The 24,370-nt window shown below is 52.8% G+C and overlaps 1 protein-coding gene across 4 annotated transcripts; it reads right to left on the minus strand.

Annotated features, from left to right (window-relative positions):
- Positions 1-10,240: 10,240 nt before the first annotated feature.
- Positions 10,241-18,776, minus strand: ALDH3A1 (aldehyde dehydrogenase 3 family member A1). 4 transcript variants are annotated; one of them, XM_082605280.1, is made up of 12 exons: positions 18,707-18,722; positions 16,570-16,681; positions 16,038-16,204; positions 14,477-14,708; positions 14,097-14,182; positions 13,646-13,854; positions 13,009-13,126; positions 12,366-12,507; positions 11,571-11,737; positions 11,052-11,151; positions 10,565-10,695; positions 10,241-10,488 (listed from the first exon to the last, which is right to left on the minus strand). In XM_082605280.1, the coding sequence occupies exons 3-12, from the start codon at positions 16,197-16,199 to the stop codon at positions 10,474-10,476; spliced, it is 1,362 nt and encodes a 453-aa protein (XP_082461406.1). In that variant the 5' UTR covers positions 16,200-16,204; positions 16,570-16,681; positions 18,707-18,722; the 3' UTR covers positions 10,241-10,473. The 4 variants fall into 4 exon arrangements, with proteins under 4 accessions (XP_082461406.1, XP_082461407.1, XP_082461408.1 ...); XM_082605281.1 differs by lacking the exon at positions 16,570-16,681 and having other exon boundaries at positions 18,707-18,776; XM_082605282.1 differs by lacking the exon at positions 16,570-16,681 and having other exon boundaries at positions 18,659-18,765.
- Between the last annotated feature and the right edge of the window lie 5,594 nt (positions 18,777-24,370).

Raw genomic sequence — 24,370 nt, forward strand, 5'->3', positions numbered from 1 at the left:
GGTAGCACGAGGTACATGCGTGGCGTACCAGGTCCTGCGGCCCCCGCCCACCGTGCCCGGCGCGGGGCGGGGGGCGGGGGGCGAGGGGCGGGGTGGTGGTGGTGGGCCACATGCCACGTGACCACCTCTCCGCCACAGTTTATTGGCGGCTAAGGCAATGCTGGGCCAACCAGATTCTCTCCCGGGACTTCGGGGGTGGGCATGGAGCTGGGTCCGAGATAAGGCGGGGCTGGAGGCGCAGCTCTGCGCAGACTTGGCTAGGCCCTGGCAAGGCTGGAGGGACTCCTGCATTAAACAGGGTGCTGGGGGCCTGGAGCAGTGGAGGCATACATGTGGGAGGCGAAGAGAAGGGCAGCCCCAGTGAGGGGCAGAGATGGGAGACCCTGTGCCCCGCTGGGGAGGGGGCCACCGTTTCATTCATTCATTCATTCATTCATTCACTCATTTGGTTTTTTCAATGTCTTCTATGTCCGGTCCCTTTGTGGCCTTGCTGTTCCTTTTCCTACGAGACAATGCCCCATCGTTCCAGCCGCACGTTTTACTGGAGATGATGTGAGTGGAGGTCGGTTCCTTGCAACCTCCTGACCCCTGCACCTGCCACTCTCTCCCCACCCCAGCCTCCTGTCTTCATAGTGACCCCACTGAGCAAACCCCTGCCTTACTTACTGTCCTTCACGTGGTCTTGCTAGGGAGACAGACCTCCTAGCATGAAGGGTCAAGGATGCTCCCAGACCACGGAGCAAGCCCCTCCCTGACCCATCAGATCCTAGCCAGCCTGGGAGGCAAGAGGACACCCCTCCCCCACTTTCTGTCACACCTGCACCCCTTTAATGAGGCGGTTTGTTGAACCCAACTGTTTGCTCAGGGGAGTGTTAAGTTAAATAAACGAGGAGGCCTACATAAGCAAATCAGCACATAAGCCTGTAAATGCCTCAACGCCAGGAGGTCAAAGCCTAAGGACAACCAATCACAAACAGCCAACCAAGAGTAGTCAAATTCTTAGAATGGTTGCTAGGGGCTTGAGCATAAGGTGGAATGGGGAGTTGCTATTTGAGTCAGTGTAGAAATTCAGTTTTGCAAGATGAAAAGAGTTCTAGAGATGGGTAACAGTCATGTCTGCACAACAATATGAATATATTTAATACCATTAAACTACACCATGCACAAAAATAAATTCAAGATGGATTAAAGACTTAAATGTAAGAACTGAAACCACAACCAAAAAAAAAGACAAAACTTCTTGAAGAAAACACAGGCAGTAAGCTCTTTGACACTGATCTTAGTAATTTTTTTTTGCATATGTCTCCTCAGGCAAGGAAACAAAACCAAAAATAAACAAATGGGACTACATCAAACTAAAGAGCTTTTCCACAGTGAAGGGAAGTATCATCTACTGAATGGGAGAAGATATCTGCAAGCAATCTATCTGATAAGGGGTTAATACCCAGAATATACAAAGAACTCATACAACTCAACATCAAAAACCCAAAACAACCTGATTTTAAAAAATGGGCAAAGGATCTGAATAGACATTTTTGCAAAGAAGACATACAGATGGCCAAGAGGCACATGAAAAGATGCTCAACATCACTAATCATCAGGGAAATGAAAATCAAAACCACAATGAGATATCACCTCACACCTGCCAGAATGGCTATTAGCAAAATACAACAAGTACTGGCAAGGGTGAAGAGAAAAGGGAACACTCGTGAACTGTTGGTGGGAATGTAAATTGGTGCAGCCACTATGGAGAACAGTTTGGAGACTCCTCACAAAATTAAAAACAGAACTATCACATGAGCCAACAATTAACATACGGGTATTTTTCTGAAGAAAACAAAAACACTAATTCGAAAAGATATGTACACCCCTGTGTTCACTGCAGCATTATTTACAATAGCCAAGATATGGAAGCAACCTAAATGCCCAGAGATAAAGAAAATGTGTATATATTTATGAAATGGAATATTGCTCAGCCATAAAAAGAATGAAATCTTGCCATTTGCAACAACATGGATGGACCTAGAGGGTATTATGCTAAGTGAAATCTAAAAAACAAAACAAACATAACAAAACAGAGTTATAGATACAAAACAAACAGGTAGTTGTCAGAGGGTGGGTGGTGAAGGGAGGAAAGAAATAGGTGAGGGAGATTAAGAAGTACAAACTTCCAGTTGTAAAATAAATGAGTCACGGGTATTAAGTGTACAGTGTGGAGAATACAGTCAATAACTATGTCATATCTTTGCCTAGTGACATATCGTAACTAGACTTACCGTGGTGTCTGAAATGTATAGAAATATCAAATCACTATTTTGTGCACAGGAACTAACATAATGTTGTAGATTAATTATACTTCAGAAACAAAATAACAAACTCATAGAAAGAGATCAGATTTGTGGTTAACAGAGGCAATGGGTGGGGGGAGGGAGTGGGAAGGTTGAGGGCAGTCAAACTTCCAGTTATAAGGTAAACAACTGTTAGGGATGTAAGGTACAACATGATAAATAAAACTAACACTGCTGTATATTATATATGAAAGTGACTAAGAGAGTAAATCCTAAGAGTTCTCATCACAAGGAAAATATTTTTTTCTATTTCTTTAATTTTGTATCTGTATGAGATGACGGATGTTCACTAAACTTACTGTGATAATCATTTCATGATGTGTGTAAGTCAAATCATTATGCTGTACTCAAACAAACAGTGCTGTATGTCAATTAAATCAATAAAACTGGAAGAAAAATAAAATAGAATTACAAAGAAAAAAAAAAAAACAGCCAACCAGAAAGTGAAGGCAATCCAAGTGTCCATTGAGGGATAAACAAAATGTGATCTATTCATTCAATGGACTATTACTCATCCTTAAAAAGGAAGGAAATCCTGACAGATGCCACACAACACATCAACAGTACGATCACTGAGGACATGATTCTAAGTGAAATCAGTCAGTCACCAAAAGACACACACTGATGAGGTATCATATGAGGTCCCTGAGTCGCCAAATTCATAGAGACAGAAAGTAGAATTGTGGTTGCCAAGGGCTGGGGGAGGGGCAGGGGAGGTTATTGTTTAATGAGTATAGAGTTTCAGTTTTGCAAGATGAAAAGAGTTCTGGGGATTGGTTGCATGACAGTGTAAATATACTTAACACCACTGAGCTGTATACACTCTGAAATGTTTAAGATGTTTAACTTTAGATTATGTGTATTTTACCACAATTGAAAAAAAATTTTTTTAAGATTTTTTTTTTTATTATTTTTTAAATTTATTTTTGGCTGCATCGGGTCTCAGCTGCGGCATGCGGGATCTTCGTCGCGGCCCACGGGCTTCTCTCTCTAGTTGTGGCGCGCGGGCTCCACAGTGCATGAGCTCTGTAGTTTGCGGCACGTGGGCCTAGTTGAGGCGTGTGAGCTCAGTAGTTGTGGCACATGGACTTAGTTGCCCACACTACGTGGGATCTTAGTTCCCTGACCAGGGATCTAACCCACGTCCCCTTCATTGTGAGGTGGATTCTCTACCACTGAACCACCAGGGAAGTCCCTACCACAATTCAAAATTTAAAAAAAAATTTTTTTTAAACCTCACAGAAAGTACTGACACAAGAAGTAACTGAGCTAATATATATGGAAGTGCCTGGAACATCGTAGGCATTTAATAGACGTTAGAGTCCTTTTTCTTTCTTTCTTCGTTAAACTCTGTCCTTGATTCCTGATGTTCTAAAGGTATGCACCAGATGAGACTAACTTATTAGGGGCCCAGAATTTACCTTTAGGTCAATGAACACTGCACAAATCCTTGAGATTCTTTTCTTAAGGTTAAATAATCTGCATAACAGATTTTGTTGCATAACAAATATTTTTGAAGAAGGAGGAGAAAGAGAAGGAGGAGGAGGAGAAAAGGATTCAAGAGAAAAACGAGCTTGGCTCACAGGATTTTCATCTGTAGAGATTTCCTGCAGAACGTGTGTTGAGTTTAGGAGGGTGTGTAGAGGTGTCTCTCGATTATGTGCTAATTGGACCAGCAGCATTAGACACATCATCACATTTGATCTTGTCCCAACCTTTTCAGGTAGATATGCTTATCTCCAATTTACAAATGAGAGAACCAAAGCTCAGGGAAATACAGAGCTTGCCCAAATAAAGTGGCGGGGCCAGAATATGAGGCTGGGTCTGTCTCATCTCAAAGCACACTTTCTTTCTGCTCCATCTGGGATGGCAAGTTTTCCTCCAGCCTGTCAGCTCTGCATGGATGTTACCTTGCACTGCTGTGCTGTGCACCTCAGACAGTTCAGTAGACGAGTTCTGCGATCAACTCATAATGTCTGCCATGGGCATTGTGTAGAGGAGACACTGTACCTGTGCTATGCAACTGCCTCTCCAGCCTGTATCACACTGAGCACAGGTTTGGAGCAGAAAGAGGAAGAAAACTTTTCTCTGTCTGTCTAGCAACTGTTGGCCTGTTCTCTGAAGAAGAACTCGGTGTTGAAATGCTCCTCCTGCCAGGGTATCTAGTCAGGCTTGGTCTCCTCTCCTCTCTCCCTCTGCCTTCCCGAGAGAGAGGACGGGTCATTCCAGTTTCTACCAGCCCCCGACCCTGTAAACACCTACCAGGCAGACAGGCTTCGGGGAACAGAGAGCTGTTGTCTTTCTCCAGCAAAACAGCTACCAGCATGAACATTTATTTCCCGGAAGGTCACACTAGTACGTCTGGCTCTGGCTCAAAGGAAAGCTGTTCTGTGAATGCGGCGCCCTGGCACCAGGCCCGGGCAGCATTCCCTGGGCGGCAAGGCAGTCGTTGGGAAAGCTTGGCACCTGCAGGGTCTCGTTGTCATGTGAGGGAACAGAAGGTGTGAGTTTTCTCCCCATCTTTCGACCTAAAAGCTTGGGTCAAACCAGAGAGGTGAGAACATCTTCTCACCGACCCCTGTCCTCCCTCCCCACCCAGCCCTCTACCCTTCTGCTTTGCTAAAACGCTGCAGCCAGTCGTCGGAGTTGACAGCAGCCTGGAAGGAGTACCTGGCAGGTGGAGGCTGCCCTCCCAGCAGAGAGCTTCAGTCCCAGGTGGGGAACCCGAGGCCTTGGGCTCAGCCCCACAGTGAGAGCCGCTTGGACCTGCCCCCGAGGGCACGCGGCTTTCCTGAGGTGCTCCCATCCTGGGTTTCCCGGGAGGGAGTGGGCTTACTGGGTAGCCCCAGAGCTGTCCGTCCTGCCGGGCCTGGCTCTGAGCCTGGGCAGCGGCTTTGCCTGTAGCCGCCTGCACGAGCCATCTCTGTTGCCGTTAGGAATTAAGCAGCTTAGGCCACACCTGCTTGGTATTTTCAAAATTTCTTAGAAACAAAATAAATATGCAGCTTATATAACACTCCTGGCTGGAAAGTCAATGGTTGCTGGCGTGGGGGCAGCATGTCCGGGGAGGCTGGTGCTGAGGAGGGCCTTGGTCAGCCCTGGCCGTTGCTGGGCCACCCTCTCAAGACCATTTGCTCTAAACTTTCTAAAGCAAAACCTCTCCACCGAGGAGTGACCTCCGAGCCCATTGCAGAGTGAGGCTTGGAGAACCACCGAGGCAGCAGGAGGAGGTCTCAGCAGTGGTGACGAACATGAACCAGGCCCTGGTACAGCTCTGTGTCAACTGCTTCCCCTGCGTTATCTCATCGCATCCTCACACCAACCCCTGGACGTAAGCATTGAAATTAGAACCACTAGGCGATCAAGAAGCCGTAGGTCAGCTGGCCCTCAGCATCCATTACCCTTCTTGCCGGCAGCTTCTGTGTTGCTAAAAACCACCTTTCCCAGACTCTCTTGCAGCCACGGCTCTCAGTGAGAATTCAGTTCTGTCCTGACATACAAGATTGGCAACTTGGCTTGGTAAGCAAGGGCATGGACGCCTGGGGGTTTCTGCCGCGGCCGTCATGTGTCCCATCACCACCGTGGTTGGGGTCAAGAGCAGTTATGGTGGCAGTGCCACCTCCCAGCCCATGGCAGTGAGTTCAGAGGTGGGTCTCATTCCCCAGGTGGAGGAGTAACTCTGCAGGAGTGTCCTTCCCGTGTGTCCTGGGAGCCGTTCCTGGAGGCCTTGCCCAGCGCCTGCTCCTCCAGCCCTTCCTGTGTTTTTGTAGAGACCTAATTCCCTTTATCTATCATCTATCTATCTATCATCTAGCTGTGCCACGCCGCTTGTGAGATCTTAGTTCCCCGACCAGGGATTGAACCCGCGCCCTCAGCAGTGAAAGCGCTGAGCCCTAACCACTGGACCGCCAGGGAGTTCCCCCTGATTCCCTTTATTTAATCTCTCTCTGTTGAAAACACCTGCAGTGGAGTCCGTGTCCTGTTCTCAACCTGGCTGACACAGTCCCAGAGCAGATCTGGGGCAAGTCGTGTCTCTCCTGCTGGTTCGGAGCACAGAACACGGGGTCAGCCGTGGCCGGAGGGAGCAGCCGGTGTGCTCAGGGCTTTAGAATCAGGAGGCCCAGCTGGCAGTTGCTTCAGGGCTAGGGAGGGGAGCCCGGGAGGAAGGACTTGCCAGAAAGCATGAGCAGGCGTCTCAGGTAGGAGAACAAGCAGCCCTGCTGGGAAGACTCTGGGACAAGGAGAGACCAGGAGGAAGAGGAGGAGAGATGGACACCAGCCAGGGGAGGGGAGGAGGGTAGAGTCTGTCCCAGACAAAGTGGTTGATTCCTTCCATCCAATAAGATGCTTTCAAATGTAAATAACTGAAAACACACTTCAAATGTTTTTTTTTTTTTTAAAGGACATCTTATCATCACGTATAACAAAGACTCCAAAGACAGGGCAGGGTCAAGTTGCTTCCATCTTTCTGAGCCCCCATTCTTAGCAGGTCTACTCAGCCTCGAGGAGGCTGTCCTCATGGTCACAGATGGCTGCACTATTCCAGGTGTCACATCCAGACACACCAACTTCTAAGAAGAGGACGCATCCCTTCTGCTGCTTCTGTTTTCATCAGGGAGGAACCTCTCCCAGAATCCACCCCCAATAGACCTCCCCTCACACCCTACTGCCCACAGCTGGGTGGCGTGCCCATCCTCATCTAGTCACTGTCTGGGAAAGCACACTTCAGTACTGGCTTCTGCCAGGGGTGCTCAACCCTGGGCAGAACATTAGAATCACTTGCAGAACTTAAAAATCATATATATATATATATATATATATATATATATATATATATATATAAATAGGTATATATTAATGTCCAGTTTCCATCCCGGAACGTAGACTAACTCAGGACCCTTGCTAACGACATGTCAATGTAGGTCCATCGACTGTAACAAGCCCACCACTCTGGCATGGGTCGCTGCTGGTGCGCGAGGCCGTGCTGGGTGGGAGCAGGGGGCATACGGGAAATCTCTGTACTTTCTGCCCAATTTTGCTGTGAACCTAAAACTGCTCTAAAAAATAAAGTCTATATAAAACTTGTTTTTAAAGCTCAGGATCCTAGGCATTAGTATCTTTTTAGAAGTTCCTAAAATTATTATACTATTCCAGCATGCCACCAGGGTTGAGGAACGATTGGTTTAGACTATTTGAGATTTCTCTCCAAGCTGGGGACAAAGTGACCTTTCTTAGAGGCGAGTATCTGAACGAAATGGGGATTACTGTTACGGAGGGGGGAGGGGATGCAGTTGGCACAGACCACAAGGCACCTGCTACCCTCACCAAGGTCTACAGCGTGGTCAGTCCAAGCCATCAGGGTGACTCCGGAGACATTCAGGGAAAGGAGGAGAGTCAGAGAAGGGCCATCCTGCTGTTGCCCGAGGGTGATGCTGGCCCACAGGAGTGGGAGATGGTACATTTCCCCGCTGTTCAACCCTGGCCAGAGGCTGTGGGTGGAGTCTGGGCAGTGGGGTGCAGGGAGCGGGGAGGCTGGGATGGGGGGGACGGGAGTCACTGCGGGTCGGGGTGACTCTCGGGTGCCGTGGCTTACCTTCCCTCAGTCAGTTCCTCGAATCGGCCCCTCTCACTGCGGGCAGATCCTCCATCATCGGAGCGGCACTGCCTTCCTGCCCGGGACTTTTCCCGTCTGTTTTTTCCCGTGTCTAGCATCTGTGTCCGTGTTGCTGCCCGATGGCGATGGTCCTCTGCGGTTCCCAGCACCCTTTCAGCTGGCAGGGGTGGGGTACAAGACGGGATATGAGGGCGGCGACCCGTGAGCGACCCTCCCCCTCCCCCTCCCCTGCTTCAGTGAACCCCCAAGGCCTGCCCTGAGCCGGGGGGCCTCCATTAGCAGGGGGCTTCGAAGAGCAGAGCCCGGCCAACCTCCTGTCGGGTTACCCACAGCTGTCCTGGGGTCAGCCCGTTGCTGCAGCAGCACCCAGCCTTTCCTAAGTCACCCCAATCGAACATGGCTCCTCGAGAGCACAGACCCTATCACCCTGTCACAGCACCCGGGACAGTCCACTCAAAAAATATTGGCTGAACAAACAAACGAGTGGGGGAAACCTTCCCTTCTGTTCTGTAACGACAACAAAAGAAGAGACTGTGACCACAACAGATGGTTTGCTTGTTTTATGTCTGAGAATCTAAACACTAGAAGCACCACACAGTGGAAACAAAGGATGCTGTGCTAAGCTTGTGGCTACACGGCTGAGAATCGGGAAGTCACATCGGGAAGTCACGGGTGCCCTCTGTGTCCTCTGCCCAGCATGACGGGGGATTGTGAGGAGTAACCCGGAATGTCACCTGCTCTCGCTGGTGACCCGCGAGTGGGGATGGTTCTCGGCCATTTATGTTTTGGACAATGGCAGTTGTTTGGAAAGAATGAATCAGTTGTGCAAATATTTTTTCAGCCCATTCCTTAGTCCAGGAAAAAACAGTAGAAAGAGAAAACAGTAGATGGGATCACCGGGTGGAGGAAAGATCAAGGGGTTTTTCCATTGTTTTCTTTTGAGTCAAATCTAGTTTGGAAATAGGATTAGTCCAGAACAGGTCAGGTCTGGGACATCACAGTGAAACGGCTTAGATCGTTATGTCTTGTTGTAAAGGTAGTAAGTGGGAAGAAGAGGAGGAGGAAAGAGAAAGAGAGATGATGGTGATTTTTCCGGAAGGTCCTGATCTTCCCTCTGGAACAAGGCAGATCAAGTGTTTGGAAACCCCGAGCCGTCTCCTCCCCAAGCTGAGCGTTTCCAGCTCTCTCGACACCTCCTCAAGCAAGGGTTTTGAGGAGACCCTCAAGTGCCACTGCAGGTGACACTTCTGTGGTGTCAGGAAGGAGCAGATGCTCCAGAGACGCGGCCCTGGTGAGTGGCGCAGAGACCCCGGCGACACTGCTTCCCTCTCCTGGTTTCCTCATCTGCCCACCAGCACGCAGGGCTGCTGGTGGGTAGGGGTGGAGGAGAGAGGGGCGGGTCTTTTGAGACTCCCTCCCCCACACCCAGCCCGGTGGTGGCGGGGGGCGGGGCGGGGGGCACACCTTTGAGCAGGATGTGGTCTTTGCTGTTAATACAGCTTAAACCGTCAGGAGCTCAGGGCCAGGGCCAGAGACTTTAATGTGGGAGGAGAATCCGGGGAGGTGGGAGAACAGAAGTGTGGGGTCCCGGGACCCCAGAGTTGAGGGGGAGGGTTTTGGAAGGAGGGGTGGCCAGGCAGGGCCTGGGGAGGCTGCGGCCACGACGGTGGGCCTGCCTACACGGGTCGGAGCCCGGATGGATGGGAGCGGTTTCTGCAGAGAGCAGGGGACGGATGGGCTTGGCCGGACAGGTGGGCAGGAGGAAGGAGGGCAGGGAAATGAGGTTATAACTGCAGGGGCAGCAGGGCTGGAGAAGATCTTGGTTTTGTTACTATTCGGTTATTTGCTGTTTGCAAAATAAAGAGCAAGTGTGCACAGCAGACATCCGGTGACACAGGGCCTCTCACCCTCTGCCCGCTCCCCCTTCCCTTCTCCTGGAGGGGACGAGGCTAGCGGCCAGCCTCGGCCAGTCTTCCCCAGCTGCCCCGCTCTCCCCCTGGCCTGATTCTGTGCTCCTGCTCTGGCCTGCGCCCTGCTTCCCGTGGTCCTCGCTGGACCCTGTCCTGGCCCCTCAGGCCAGACCCCGGGGCCCAGGTGCTGCCAGCACTGAGGGTCCTGGGGCTGCCCCTGGCTCCCCACCCTCCGGCCCCAGGACCATCACTCTGGAGTCACCCAGGTGGTTGTGTTGACCACCCACCACAGGTCTGACCAGGGACCCCTGCCTTGGCCGTGACGGTCACCCCTCCGCTGGACACACCTGAAATGGAGCTGACGTCCCCAAGTCCAGGGGCCCTGGGGCTAAAGTGAGGCTCCGGGGGGTGGAGGGGAATGGGGGGAACCAGAGAGGGTGGGGGGCAGGGCTGCAGAGACACGCACGCACGCACGTTGCTGGGCTGCTGGGAAACTTTATTGGTCTCTACTCTAGCGAGGGAGGCGAGGATGCCCTCGGAGCAAGAGGGGTGCCAGGAGCAGCCGTCCAAGGGCGCAGCACAGCGAGGCCAGGGCAGCGCTTCAGTGACGGGGCATCTGTGGGGGACACGAGGCGTGGTGAGGCCCTTGCCCAGGGCCCAGCAGCTCCCCGCACTGCCGCCCCGCCTCTCACCTTGGCTGGGCTCGGGGGGTATCTGGCTCTGAGGGCCTCCTCATTCAGCAGAGGCCTCACCAGGCAAGAGCGGAGGTGGGAGAAGGTCTCGAAGCTCTTCCTGCCATGGTAGGACCCCATGCCGCTGCCCCCTGCAGGAGAAGCCGGCTCAGCGTGGCCCCGAGACCCCGACGCCCCTCCTGCGCCCCTTCTCCGAGCCGCCTGGGGGCCCCCGATCCCCGGGGTGTCCGCCGAGGCATCCACCCCAGGAACAGTGGCCAGGAAGAGCCTCATCCCAGCCCCACCACTAGGTGGCTCTATGACCTCTGGCACCTGCGGCCTCTCTCAGGCCCCAGGTGACCTCTGGGACCCTCTGGGGTCTCAAGGTTGAATGTGGCTGATGGATGTGCCAGCAGAGGGAGAGGTCAGTGGGAGTCTGAGGCCCAGCCCAAGGGTTGGGGGGACACCCGAGGCGGGCAGTGGGCCGTGAGCTCGGCCCCAGACTCACCCACGCCCCCGTAGGGCAACGAGGGCACGGTGACGTGGACGATGACATCGTTGGCCGTCACCCCGCCACTAGAAGTCTCCGCGATCATCTTCTTAATCACCTGCAATAGCCCCGGGGCTCAGCCTGCGGCCTCCGGGACACCCAGCCCCTCCCCCTCCCAGCTGCCTGGGCGTGTCCTGGAGCTGCAAGGAGCTGGTGAAGGCAGAGCCCCTGGCCCCGGGCCACTCCCCGCCCCAGCCCCAGTCTGGGTTCCCCACTCTCCCCACGTAGTTTTGTGGGGAGACGGTAAGAGCAGCAGTTCCCAGGATGGCGAGCGTGGCACCGAGGGGCTCATCATCATCTCATTCAACGCTCTGTCCTTATTTCAGAGCTGAGAAGAAAGGGGCTCAGGAAGGTTAAGCGGCTTGCGGTGAACAGCGAGGCTGGGATTTGCTCCCGGGTCTGTGAACCCCTGGATCCTGTTTGCAGGAGCGGCGTGCCCAGGGCCCCAGGACCCTGGAGGAGGGTCCCCAGGCTCACCTTGTCGTTTAGGGAGAACACGTAGAGGGCCAGGGGCTTCTCGCGCTGGCTGATGAACTGGATGGCTTCCTCCAGGCTGCGCACGCATACGATGGGCATTATGGGCCCGAAGACCTCTTCCTGCATCACCGGGGACTGGGGGTCCACATCCACGAGGATGGTGGGGGCTGGAGCAGGGAAGAAGCCGGTGTCAGCCAGCACAGAGACCCCAGCCCAGGCGTCTGGTTTCTCACCCAGCCCTTTACAGACAAGGCTGGCAAGGCTTAGCGGGGGGGGGGCAGGCACGGGGCCTACTCCTGCCAGGTTCCATCCTGGCGGACCACGAAGAGAGCCCCGGATTCACCTATACGGGGGGAGCCCGGGCTCTACACTTCAGGGGGCGGGCCCTGTGCCCCGCTGGCCACGTGAGCCCTGCTGGAGCTCTTCAGCCTCCTGGCAACTTGGGGGCCAAGTGGGGCCCCATCTGCTGACCCTCCAGCCCAGGCACTGCGGGCCCCTCCCGCTCGGCACACCTGGGGCTCCCGTGGCCTCTGCTGAAGCTGCTGGGATGCAGAGGAGGTGAAGCCTCCTCTAGGCCTTGAGGAGAGGGGCTTCTGGGCTGGGGAGGGGCCTCCCAGGGGCTGTGGCCAGCCCCTGCCCGCTGAGAGGCCCAGAGCCAACCCAGGGCCACTGGTGAAAGGGACAGACACACACCATGGGGCTGCGTCTGCTCTTCAGGGGTGTGTGCCCACCCGCCACCCGCTTGCAGGGCCCCTGGCGGGCAGACGGTGCTCTCCTGAAGGGCAGCGCACGCACCTATGTACCGGGTGGTCGCATCCCCGGTGCCCCCATAGGCAACCTTCTGGCCCTCCATCAGGCCCATCACCCTCTGGAAGTGTAGGGAGTTGATGATTCTCCCGTAGTCGCGGGACTTCTTGGCATCCTCCCCGTAGAACTCCTGTGGAGGAGAGCCTCCAGGTGAGGATGTGGACCCTCATCACGGCCACAGGCTGTGAGGTCACTGGTGACCCCAACCTGGGAGCACACATGGGCACCGCCCGGTGGAGCAGCAGTTGATGGCACAGCGACACTGAGAACTACGGAGCTGACACACCCTGGGCGCCCCACGACTTTCCTGGCACATGAAGTGCTGCAAGACAGCTGTGTTGTTTGAAAGAAATAAACGCACAGCGTCTGGACATCACACTGGGACCAAACGCGTGCGTCTACAGCAGGGAGAATGGAGGGAACACACCAAGTCAGCAGTGACTGGCTTTAGGTGCTGGGATTCTGGGTGGAGCTTTTCCCCCTTCTTTATGCTTTTTAATCTTTTCCCAATTATTGACAGTGAGTGTGGATTATTTTCATGATCAGAAAAAAAATGAGCCAGTCTTTTCTCAAGTCCACGTCCATCTCACCGCCTGGCAGCCTGTCACCCACCCCCGGGGCCAACACTCACTTTCAGGGACTTTGTGAGCTTCTCCACGATTTGGTTCTGGATGGAGGGGTCACACAGGATGTAATCGGGGGCCACGCAGACCTGGCCGCTGTTCATGAATTTCCCCCAGGCGATGCGTCTGTGAAAACCCCAGGTTAGATGACATATCGCCAGCCCGGGGGGCTCCCCGGGAACAGGCCTCTGGCTAAGTTAGCCCAGGGTCAGGGCACGAGGGGCTCTGCTGTGAGCTGTCCGCCAGGGGAGCCCCTTAGCACCCCACTGGCTTCTAGATCCCACGACCCTGGATGTGCTCACAGGGCCTGCGGTGACCTCATCACTGACTGGCGGGGGGTATCTGGGGTGGGCGGCCTTTATCCCCCTCTTTTCACAGCCTTGAGCCCTGCATGGCCAGGTGTCACTGTGCTCAGGGTCCCACACCCCAGAAGGCTACGTGTGCGGGACACGAGGGCGGGCAGGGCTCTGGCTGGACCCCTCCTCTGTGGGAAGCCTTTCCCGCACCTCTTCTGTGAGCATGGTACCTCCAACCCAAGCTCCTGCCAGGACCGCAGGTGCCCTGAGGGCAGGGACCACGTCAGTGTCACTCAGAGTGAACTGCCGTCCGCCTGAGCCGGGGGTCAGCCAGACCAAGCCCCCTCACCTGCAGGCGATGTCCAGGTCACAGTCCTTGTCCACGTAGCAGGGGTTTTTGCCCCCCAGCCCCAGCGTGACAGGGGTCAGGTGCTTGGCCGCAGCCATCATGACGATCTTGCCCACCCCGGTGCTCCCGGTGTACAGGATGTGGTCAAATCTCTCCTTGAGCAACTCCGTGGTTTCGGGGACACCCCCACTGATCACCGGGTACAGATCCTTCCGAGAGGGGACAGAGGTGAGGCTCAGAAAGGACCACAGCCCCCTCCCCACGTGGCCGGGCAGTCGCCACCAAGTGGACCCCCTCTCTCGGCTCAGGGGCTCCAGTCACCCCAATGGGAGTGGCTGGCTGTCCTCATCCGACCTGTGGCTTGGGCCCTGGCTGCAAGAATTCACTATTTCTCCACCCCTGAAGACACGGCCCCGCCCCAGTTCTCCGTGTGCCCTGGAGAGTCTGTCACCTTGTCCAGGTACTGCGGGAGGATGGTGGCCAGCAGGCTTGCTGTGTTCTCACTCAGCTCCGACGGCTTGAGGACCACTGCGTTCCCTGCAGAGCACACGGAATCAGGGCCAAGCTGGGGCCACCTCCCTGCTCTGCCCTCCCAGGGACCAAGGGCGCATGGTGGGCGGTGAGGCTGTGTGGACATCTGAGCCTGGCTGGGCCTGGGCACCAGGAAGCCTGGTCCCCACAGCCTCCTGTGAGAGCTGGACCCTCCTATGGCTCCCTGACACCAGGCCGCCTCTTCACACAGGCCTGAGCTCCCCACCCCAGGCCCTCCTCTCTGCAGTGGAGAAGAGGGATCCCTCCTGGCTCCCCGACCCAGAACAGGGCTCATGGTACCTGCAGCAATGGCGCCCACCATGGGCTGCATGGTGAGGTTGAAGGGGTAGTTCCAGGTGCCAATGATGAGGACCACACCCAGGGGCTCTGAGTGAATGTAGGACTCATCCTGCTGGGTCTGGGGGGTCTTCTCCGTGGGCTCATCCGCAGCCCACTCAGGGAGTTTCTTGATCATGTAGTCGATCTCCTCCAGGACGTACACGATCTCCTCGTAGTAGGCGGTCCATTCGTTCTACAGTGAGAGGGCTCCGTGAGGCTTGCTGGCCCCAGGGTGAGGGCCACACAGCCGGGGCTCCGAGCAGAGGCCCCAGGGCTGGCGGTGGTCCTGGCTCGCTGCTTCCCAGCTTTGTGACCCTGAATGACCCTCCTGACCTCAGTCTCCCAGTCTGCAAAATGGGAAAATGGCTGGACCTCATGCTCCAGGTGGGCCCATTGGACACAGCCTGGCTTATTCTGCTGCCCACATGAAGGGGGCCATTCACCGTGGGCTCCCCAGCCCAGTGGGCCAGGCAAGAAGGCACAAGGGGGCAGAGCTGAGGATTAGCCTTCGAGTGGTGGGTCTGTGAGGGCCCCTTTCTGCCAGTGCTGGGGGCCCAGACAGGTTGGGCACCTCAGACCTGAGTAGTGATTTGAGGGTCACTAGTGAGTCAGGGGGAACTGAGCTGAGGGGTGTCCGGGAAGGCTTATAGATGAAAACGAGACTTGAAGCCAGGACAGAGCCCTAAGAAGACCACCCTGATGAAGTGGCTTCAGGAAAGAGACCACCAAAGAGAGTCAGGAGAAAATCCAGGAGACCCTCAGCCAGTGGAGGAAGCCGGTGTGGGGGGCTTCCGAGAGAGGGGTGCAAAGTGGGATACACAGCTCTTCCGTGAACTTTGGCTGTGCAGAGCAAGACAGAAGTCGTGAGGTCAGCACTGTGTTTTCTTGCCTTTGTTTTTTGCTGTAAAATGAGAAATCTTGAGAGATTAAAAAAAAAAAAATACAGCGGCAAAAGGCCAGGAAATGGTAGGGGGACGGGCTCCACAGCCCCTCTGCTCTCCTCCAAGGCCAGGCGGACGGAAGGGTGGAAGCAGGCCCAAGTGACTTGGGGGCAGCGAGGGGGAGGGGCTGAGAATTCGGAGGGGTCTGATTTTGCCCAGGGGTAGGAGAGGATGGGGAGGGAGGAAGGGAGGACGCCCAGCAGAGCAGGCTGCCCTCCGAGCAGCCAGGCTGGGCTGTTCCCTGGTGTGGAGAACCCGGCCTGCACGGGGCTGAGAGCTGAAGGAAAGAGGAGGCTGGAAAGGGGTGGCCTCGTGTGCTGGGCTGGGTGGACAAGGGCGTGAAGCCAGGAGGGGGGATGGCGGACCGGGCGCGTGGGGCCTGGGGCGCCGCAGGACGCAAGGAGAAGCCGGCGCACCCCATCTCAGTGGCTGCGCTTTCCCCTACATAAAAGGGTCCTGAGGCACCCGGAGGGTTTTGGGGGCTAAGTGTAAAGAGCCGGGCGCAGAGCCTGGCCCGCGGCGCACAGCCGACGTCCTGGGCGCACGCAGCCCTCTCCTGCCCGCGGCCGGTCGGGGCGCACCTTGCGGAGGTCGGCGGCCAGGGCGCCCACGAGGTCCTTCTCGCGCTCGCGGATCAGGCGCCGCAGCCCCTCCAGCTGCTGGACGCGGCACTGGAGCGGGCGCGTCTTGCCCGCGTTGAAGGCGGCTCTGGCCCGCTGCACCACCTCGCTGATTGTGCTCATGGTTCCTGGGGACAGAGAGCTCCTTGGAGCCGGGAGGAGGGCGCGCACTCCCCGGCCGCCCACCGGGACCCGGGGTCCCCAGGGCAGCACCCACCCTCACTGGTAATTTTATAGGAAGAGGAAGATCTCCCTGGGAGCACCGGGAAATGGCCTCCTTTTGCCTTCTCAGCTCCCTAACCCTGTTCTCTTGGACTCTTCTGGCCATCAGCGTACTCCCTCCATGAGCAGATGACAGACTCCCGCGGGGAGGACCCCAGGCAGCAGTGACCTGCGGTCCTAAGGGTGTCTACAGCTGCTGATGGTGGGTTCTTGGCAGGGTGCTGTGGGCAGGCCCTTCCTGGCCTCTCTCAGGCCCCATGCCCACCTCTACCTTCGGGCAGAGTTGGTGACTCTCCCAGGCAATCACTCCCAGTGCTCTGCACACCCAACCGGGCACTCTCCAGGTCAGATCAAAGGACACGGGTCGTGATTCCACACGCACGCTGATTAAAGAAAACCCAGCATCAGGATTCCCACACCACCTTTCTGGCTGAGCCGTCATTCTCAAAAGCACTGGTGGCTTCCCAGACAGAACCAGGCTTGGTGTTTAAACCCGTGTGTGCCTGTAACACCTGTGAGACAGACCGACTCACAGAGCTTCAGATTTCCACAAAAAAGCTACCCGTACAGGAGACTGTGCTGGCGAAGTGGGATGGCTCTGCTGGGAAGCATTTGGCTACGCCCAGCAAAAGCCTTTAAAATCTATTTCTCTGTGACGTAGTAGGTCCACATTCAGGACCTCATAGAAATGAGAGCATTCCTAAATATTCATGAACAAGAAAGTTCATCAGGTTTATACATAACAGAGAGATACTGGAAACATCCTAAATGTCCATCAGCAGGAGACAATTTCAAAGATGTATGCTGCACCCATGTGCCAGGTGATCGTGCAGTAATTAGGACAGAGATGGACAAGTGTTTCAGCACCTTTATAAGGGCGCTCTCTGTACCAGATGTGTCCCAGGCATGAGGGACAAGAAACAAAACAGGTTCCAGAACAACAGATACCCCAGGCGTGTGCGTGCCTGTTCACGTGAGAGCCCAGAGGGGCGGCCCCCACCCCCCCCACCCCGCGTGGTGACTGCGGGGGGATGGGAGGTTGGGGGTGGATTAGAGGTCATCTTCATTTTCATCTTCTGGAGGGTTTCACTTTTTTGCAGTGAACTTGCATTTTTAAAAAATGCTTGTTACCTTTTTGAATAGGTAACACGCTCATGGTAGAAAATGTAAAAGATACAAAAGGGACAAAGAAAAGTAAGTGTTCCTCCTCCCTTCTCCCCCAGCAATTCTTCCTGTCCTCCAAGAGGTTTCCACTCACTTTCAGACACGGTGTAACCTCTGACATCAGGAAAAAAACCACAATAAGGCTATTTCCATTTGGCAAAAAAATTAAATACCATATCTACAGATATGTAGATATACATATCTGTAGATATGGTATATATAATACATATGGTATATGTGTATATATTATCATACATGGTATAAATTCTTTGCAAAATGGAAATAGCCATTTATAGATGTATATGTATGAATGTGTGTATGTGTATATATATGAAATCCTGCTTGAATTCCAGCAAGTGGCTTCTGATTCCTCCCATCACCTCCCCTCTCCGCAGCACTGACCCCACCCTGGCTTTCAGCACGGAGAGGAGGGCCCTGCTGGCATCCAGGGCGCCCCAAGCCTGGGGTGCCACGGTCCCCTCCCTAGGTCCGACGGGAAATCAGAGGGAGCCCTCTGGGATCCCTCGGCCCAGCCTGCCACGGGCCAGGCCACCCTGCTGACCGTGACCCCAGCCACACAGCCCGGCAGGAAGGTCCTGTTTCCCTCCCCAGCCTTGCGTGGGCAAACCAGGGCAGCAGCCTCTGGCCATCGGCCACCAAGGCCTGGCGGCTCAGGGCAGAAGAGCTGGTGGGAGGGAGACCAGGAGGGCTGGCCCCCAGCTCAGCACTCAGAACCACGTGGTCTCTGGGAAGGAGCTTCCTTTGTGGGCAGCGTTAATAGCAGTGCCGCTTCTCAGTCATTACAAAGATTAATGGTGCCGGAAGTAGCTAATATTGTGCTTGATGCCCCAGTGGAAGCAGCTGGAATTAGTCCCCCAGGACCCATCCTTCTTCCCACATCCCTGCATCCCGCCTGCTTCACCTGTGCCACTTTGTTCCCAGGTGTCATCATCCCCTTTGATCCTCACAAAAATCCTCGCTCTGTAGGAGCGCCCACCAAGAAGGAGCCGTTACGAGTCCATTTTATAGATGAGGAAAGTGAGGCCAATAGACGTGCAATAAATGCTGTGTCTTTGGTCTCCCAGTTAGCAAGTAGCAAAGTCAGGATTTGAACCCGCTTCTGTCTCTCTCATGCCGCTCGTGCCTTTAACTACAGGGCTCTGCTGCCTCTGAGTGACTGAATCAAGGCTTCTCACCCACCGTCCCCTGGGTCCCCCTGCTCCAAGGGTCCCCGGGGCCTCTACCTCCCTGTGGCAGGGGTGGTAGAGCTGCCAGACGTGAGCTTCGGGCCCTTGGGGCAGCCAGCCGCGGATTCTCAGAAGATGTTCCTGGGTGTGGGGAGGACCAGCCACAGAGGTGGACCCGCTCCTGGCCAGGCTGCAGCTAGAGATTTCTAGGAGAAGAGAATGGGGAAGAGAGTTACCTTCGACACAGGTTCTCCCGGGTCTGGAGCTCCAGGAATGGGCATCAGCCTAGAGGGGATGCATTTAAAGACCCTTCTCCCCGCCCCCTGGGCCCTTGGAGTCCCTGCCCAGGAAGTTTGCATAACAAGAACAAAACAGTTTTCAAACCTGGGGTGTAGTAATCCGGCCCTCTGCTCCCAGTTTGGGGGATTAGGCCTGGGGTTGTCTGATTTTGTTCTGCTCAGAAATGCAAGAATGTGTCTGTGGAGGCTTGGGCGGGGCTGGGTCCAATCTTCCAAAGGAGCCCCTGTGTTTGCCTCGGGCGTGGGGCTGCTGATTGATTCAACCTGACCTGACTGCTTCCAGATTTTCCAAGTGCAATTGCCAGCTGCTGTCCTCCCGACCTCCCGACCTCCCTGATTACATAAGGGCAGGGGAGGTACAGTCACAGTGAGCATGCACGCAGCTCCCCGAAGACGCCCCATCAAGGTGAGATCTCTAAGCCTAGGGAATCGCAGGCCGGGGCTTTCTACACGAGGCCCCACCAATACGTGGGTCTGCTCACTTGTTGAACAGCAGAGAAGAGGGCCACAGACCAGTACCAACTGCCAGGAATCTCCCCTGTGTGGTCGGTCCCCCACGGACCCAGAGATGCTTGGGCAGAGAGGACTCTGGGATAACAGACGTTTGCTGGGCATCTGCTCAGTGGGGATGGAGGCCTGTATGGAAGACACATCTGGCCACTTCTCACACCGCCCCTGCTACCTGGACTCTGGGCTTCCTCCCACTGGGCACTTCCTGCCACCCTCACCCACCAGCCTTGCTTCCCTACAGGCCCCTGCAGAGGTGCTCTTCCCTCCCCCCTTCCTCCCCCGGGAATGCCCCTCCGGTACAGCCACCCACCACCCACGTGGCTCTGGTCACCACCCTCATCATCACGCTTCCTCCTCTTCCTCCACGTGATTTTTCTCCAGACCATGTATCACCCTCTGAGATGCTATTTGTCTACTTATTTTGTTTGTCACCTGCCACCCTCCAACTAGAATTTGCTTTGTTCACTGCTGTATCCTCAGCACCCAGAACACTGTCTGGCACATAGTAGGTGCTCAATAAATGAATGACGGAATAAACAGAAAGTTTCAAAATAATATGAACCTTATAGTGGCTGGAATATGCACAAGATGCTACAGGGCCTCAGATGAGAGTCCCGAGGGAGGGAAACGGAGTCTGAGCTGAATGGGAGGTATTTAGGCTTGGAACAGCAAAAGCAAAGGCACAGAGGCAGGAAACAAAGCCGTGTGTCTTCACAGTTATTAAGGTGCTATTAAAAACGTGATTAACAGGAAAAGAATTTGAAAAAGAATAGGTACATGTATATATATGACTGAATCACTTTGCTGTACACCTGAAACTATCACAACATTGGTTTTTTTCATTTGTTTTTTAATATTTATTTGGAAACTTTATTTTAATGAACAATTATTTTCCGGTGTGATCTTTTTTTTTTTTTTTTTGGCCATGCTGCGTGGCACATGGGATCTTACTTCCCCAACCAGGGATCGAACCCGCTCCCCCTGCATTGGAAATGCAGAGTCTTAACCACTGGACTGCCGGGGAAGTCCCAACATTGTTAATCAACTATACTCCAATATAAAATAAAAAGTTAAAAAACTAAAAGAAAAATAAAAATGTAATCAAACCTGTTGGAGATGCATATTCCCAGGTTCCACCTGCTCGACTAAATCAGAAACTCTGGGATAAGGCCCAGCCATTGGTGGTGTAACAAGTCCTCCAGGTAATTCTGATGCCTCCAGGTGAAGTTGGAGAACCAGTGACTCACCAGTTACTGATAACAGTTTACTGGGATGAGTTCCCTTTGATCTGTGTTTTTATTCCTTTAAGAAATTGCTATAAGAAAATCATATTGTTGATTGTTGAATATCTGCTACGTTACAAACATATATATGGATTTATAAAATTATATTTTGTAATTATATAAAGCTGGGAAGATTGATGGTAATTATGTGAATATGAGAGAGATTTTATATTGGCCTGTGACACAGACTTCAGTTTACATGTTTCAAGTGGCCAAGGAACTAGGGTGATGGCATAAAACCTTATGAGAAATTGTTCTAAGGAATGAATAAAAAGTTTGTAGTGGCAAACGTGAAGTGATCAGATGACAGCAGGTGTGACATGAGGCATTATTCCAGGGATGCATCACAAATCTGGGGCTGCCTGTGCTCATCATGGCCAGCACTCAAGCAGCAGTCACTTGTGTCGTGACTGAACGAATGGGGCCTTTGGTGACAATGCCACAGGGAGGGTGTTATTCTCCCCATTTTATATAAGGGGGACCAGAGACTCGTAAGAACGCTGGTCCAGGCTCTCACTGCTCACAGGTGGCAGAAGAAGCCCTTGAACCCACCAAAGCCCAGGCTCACTCACCGAATGCAAGCCATCTCCCTGGAAGTGAGATGCAGCCAAAGCAACCCCAACAGGAAGTGACGTAGTCCATGCCCGTTCCTCACGGGGGTGCCCTCCTGCCCTCCTTCTGAACGCTCTGATTATCATTACGCAGACGGTTCCAACCAGCCTGGGGATCTGGTTCCTCAGGCTAAGTAAATGGACAGAAAGAGGAAGGGTGACGGGGAGGAACAGCTGTGAAGAACAGCGAGGAAGATGCCGACCGGAAGGATCAATTCCATTTACAACAGCATCAGAAAGAAGAAGTAAACTTAAATGTGAACTTAACAAAAGAAGTGTAAGACTTATACACTGAAAATGGCAACACATCATCGAAAAAAATTAAAGATCTAAATAAACGGAAAGAAATCACAAGTTTGTGGATTGAAAGACATAATACTGTTAAGGTGACAGCACTCTCCAAATTGATTTACAGATTCAATGCAATTCCTGTTAAAATCCCAGATGGCTCTTTTTTTTTTTTTCAGGAGTAGAAAAGCTGATCTTAAAATTTGTATGTAAATGCAAGGAACCAAGAAGAGCCAGAACAATCTTGAAAAAGAAGAACAAAGCTGGAGAATTCAATTTCAAAAGTATAACAATGCTGCAGAGATCATGATAAAACAGACATAAAACAGACAAGCAGATCAGTGGAATAGAGCTGAGAGTCCAGAAACAAACCCTTACATGTGTGGCCAACTGACGTTTGACAAGGCTGCCAAGACAATTCAGTGAGGAAAAAGAACAGTCTTTCCAACAAAAGACACTGGGATGACGGAATATCCACATGCAAAAAGATGAACGTGGACCGTTACCTCACACCAGACACAAAAATTAACTCAAAATGGATCATCGACCTAAATGTAAGAGCTAAAACTATAAAACTTCTACAAGAAAACATAGGAGTAAATCTTCATGTCCTTGGGTCAGGCAATGGTTTCTTAGGTAACAAGACCAAAAGCACAAGTGACAAAAGAAAAAAATGCCTAATTGGATTACATCAAAGTCAAAGCGCGGGCTTCCCTGGTGGCACACTGGTTAAGAATCCGCCTGCCAATGCAGGGGACATGGGTTCGAGCCCTGGTCCGGGAAAATCCCACATGCCGCGGAGCGACTAAGCCCGTGCGCCACAGCTACTGAGCCTGCGCTCTAGAGCCCGCGAGCCACAACTACCGAAGCCTGCGCATCTAGAGCCCGTGCTCCGCAATAAGAGGAGCCACTGCAACGAGAAGCCCTCGAACTGCAACGAAGAGTAGCCCCTGCTCGCCACAACTAGAGAAAGCCCGCGCACAGCAACAAAGACCCAACACAGCCCAAAATAAATAAATAATTAAAAAAAAAAATGTCAAAGCATCTGTGCTGCAAATTATACCAGCAAGAAAGTGAAAAGAAAACCCACAGACCGGGAGAAAATATTGGCAAATCATGTATCTGATAAGGGACTTAGAGTATATAAAGAACTATTACAACTCAACTTTTATCGTTTGTCAATATTAGACAAATAACCCAATTTAAAAATGGGTGAAGGATTCAAACAGACATTTTTCCAAAGAAGATATACAAACAGCCAACAAACACATGAAAAGATGCTTGGCATCATTCGTTATTAGGGAAATGAAAGAGAAAACCACAATGAGGTACCACTTCCCAGCCACTAGCGTGGCTATTAAAAAAAAAAAAAAAAACGGCAGAGATAGTAAGTGTTGGCGAGGAGGTGGAGAAATTGAAACTCTCCTACACTGCTGGTGGGGATGTAAAATGGTGCAGCCACTTTGGAAAACAGGCAGTTCCTCAAAGAGTTAAACACAGAGCTACCATATGACCCAGCAATTCCACTCCTAGGTCTACACCCAAGAGAAAGGAAGACCTGTGTCCACACAAACACTTGTACATGAATGTTCACAGCAGCGTGATTCATAGGAGCCAAAAAGTGGAAACAACCTAAACGTCCATTAACTGATGAATGGATAAACGAAACGTGGTATATCCGTACAATGGAACATTATGACTCTGTAAAAAGAAATGAAGTTTGGATACATGCCTCACCATAGATAAGTCTTGTGGACATTATGCTCCAAACACATAGGACTATGTAGTGTACAGTTGATTCCATTCATATGAAATGTCCAGTAAAGGCAAATTTATAGAGACAGAAAGTAGGTTAGGGGCTGCCTGGGGCTGAGAAAGGGGGTGGGGACAGAGGGCGAGGATTGACTGCTAACGGGTACAGGGTCTTTTTAGGGGGACAAACGTGTTCATGATTAGGTTGTGGGGACGTCTGCACAAAAAACTAAAAAAACATTGAGCTGTACACCAAAGTGAATAACATGGTGTTGAATTGTATCTCAATGAAACTATTAAAATACGTATATCATATTCAGTATCCTCACTCTGAGAGAATAGGAAAATGCATTAGGAAAATGTGGAACCTCCCCTACAGAGAACTGAAAATCATTTACGTAGATCACGCCCCCAGGAGGCAGTGGAATGTAACCCTCTTTTCTTACGTGTGGGATGTGTGTAGTGACTTCTTTCCAAAGAGGCCAGGGTGGACTGGTCAGGGGAGTAACTCTACACAGAAGAAGCTGATGAACACGACCTCAGCGGGTGTTCAAGGTCAAGGTCATGGCGACCCCATGTCCCCTGGATACCACGTGATAAAACCCGGCGCTTCCACTCTGTGGTCTGCTTCCCCAAACCCAAACCCCCAGTCTAACCATGAGATGAACATCAGACATGCCCAAACTGAGGGAAGTTCAACAAAACACCTGACCAGCCCTCCTCAAAACCATCAAGGTCACCAAAAAAGGGAAGTCTGAGCCCAGAGGAGCCTGAGGAGGTGGGACAGTAAATGGAAGGTGGTCCCTGGATGGGATCCAGGCACAGAAAAGGGACATTCAGCACAAACCAAAGAAACCCGGAGAGAGCATGGGCTTCGGTTAGTAACACACCAGCATCGGTTCACTAGCTACAACAAACAAGATATCTGCAATAGGGGATCCACGTGCAGATGACCCAGGAACTCTCCGCACTGTCTTG

This window comes from Mesoplodon mirus (assembly GCF_964341445.2).
Source record: "Mesoplodon mirus genome assembly, chromosome: 18".
Lineage (NCBI taxonomy): Eukaryota > Metazoa > Chordata > Mammalia > Artiodactyla > Ziphiidae > Mesoplodon > Mesoplodon mirus.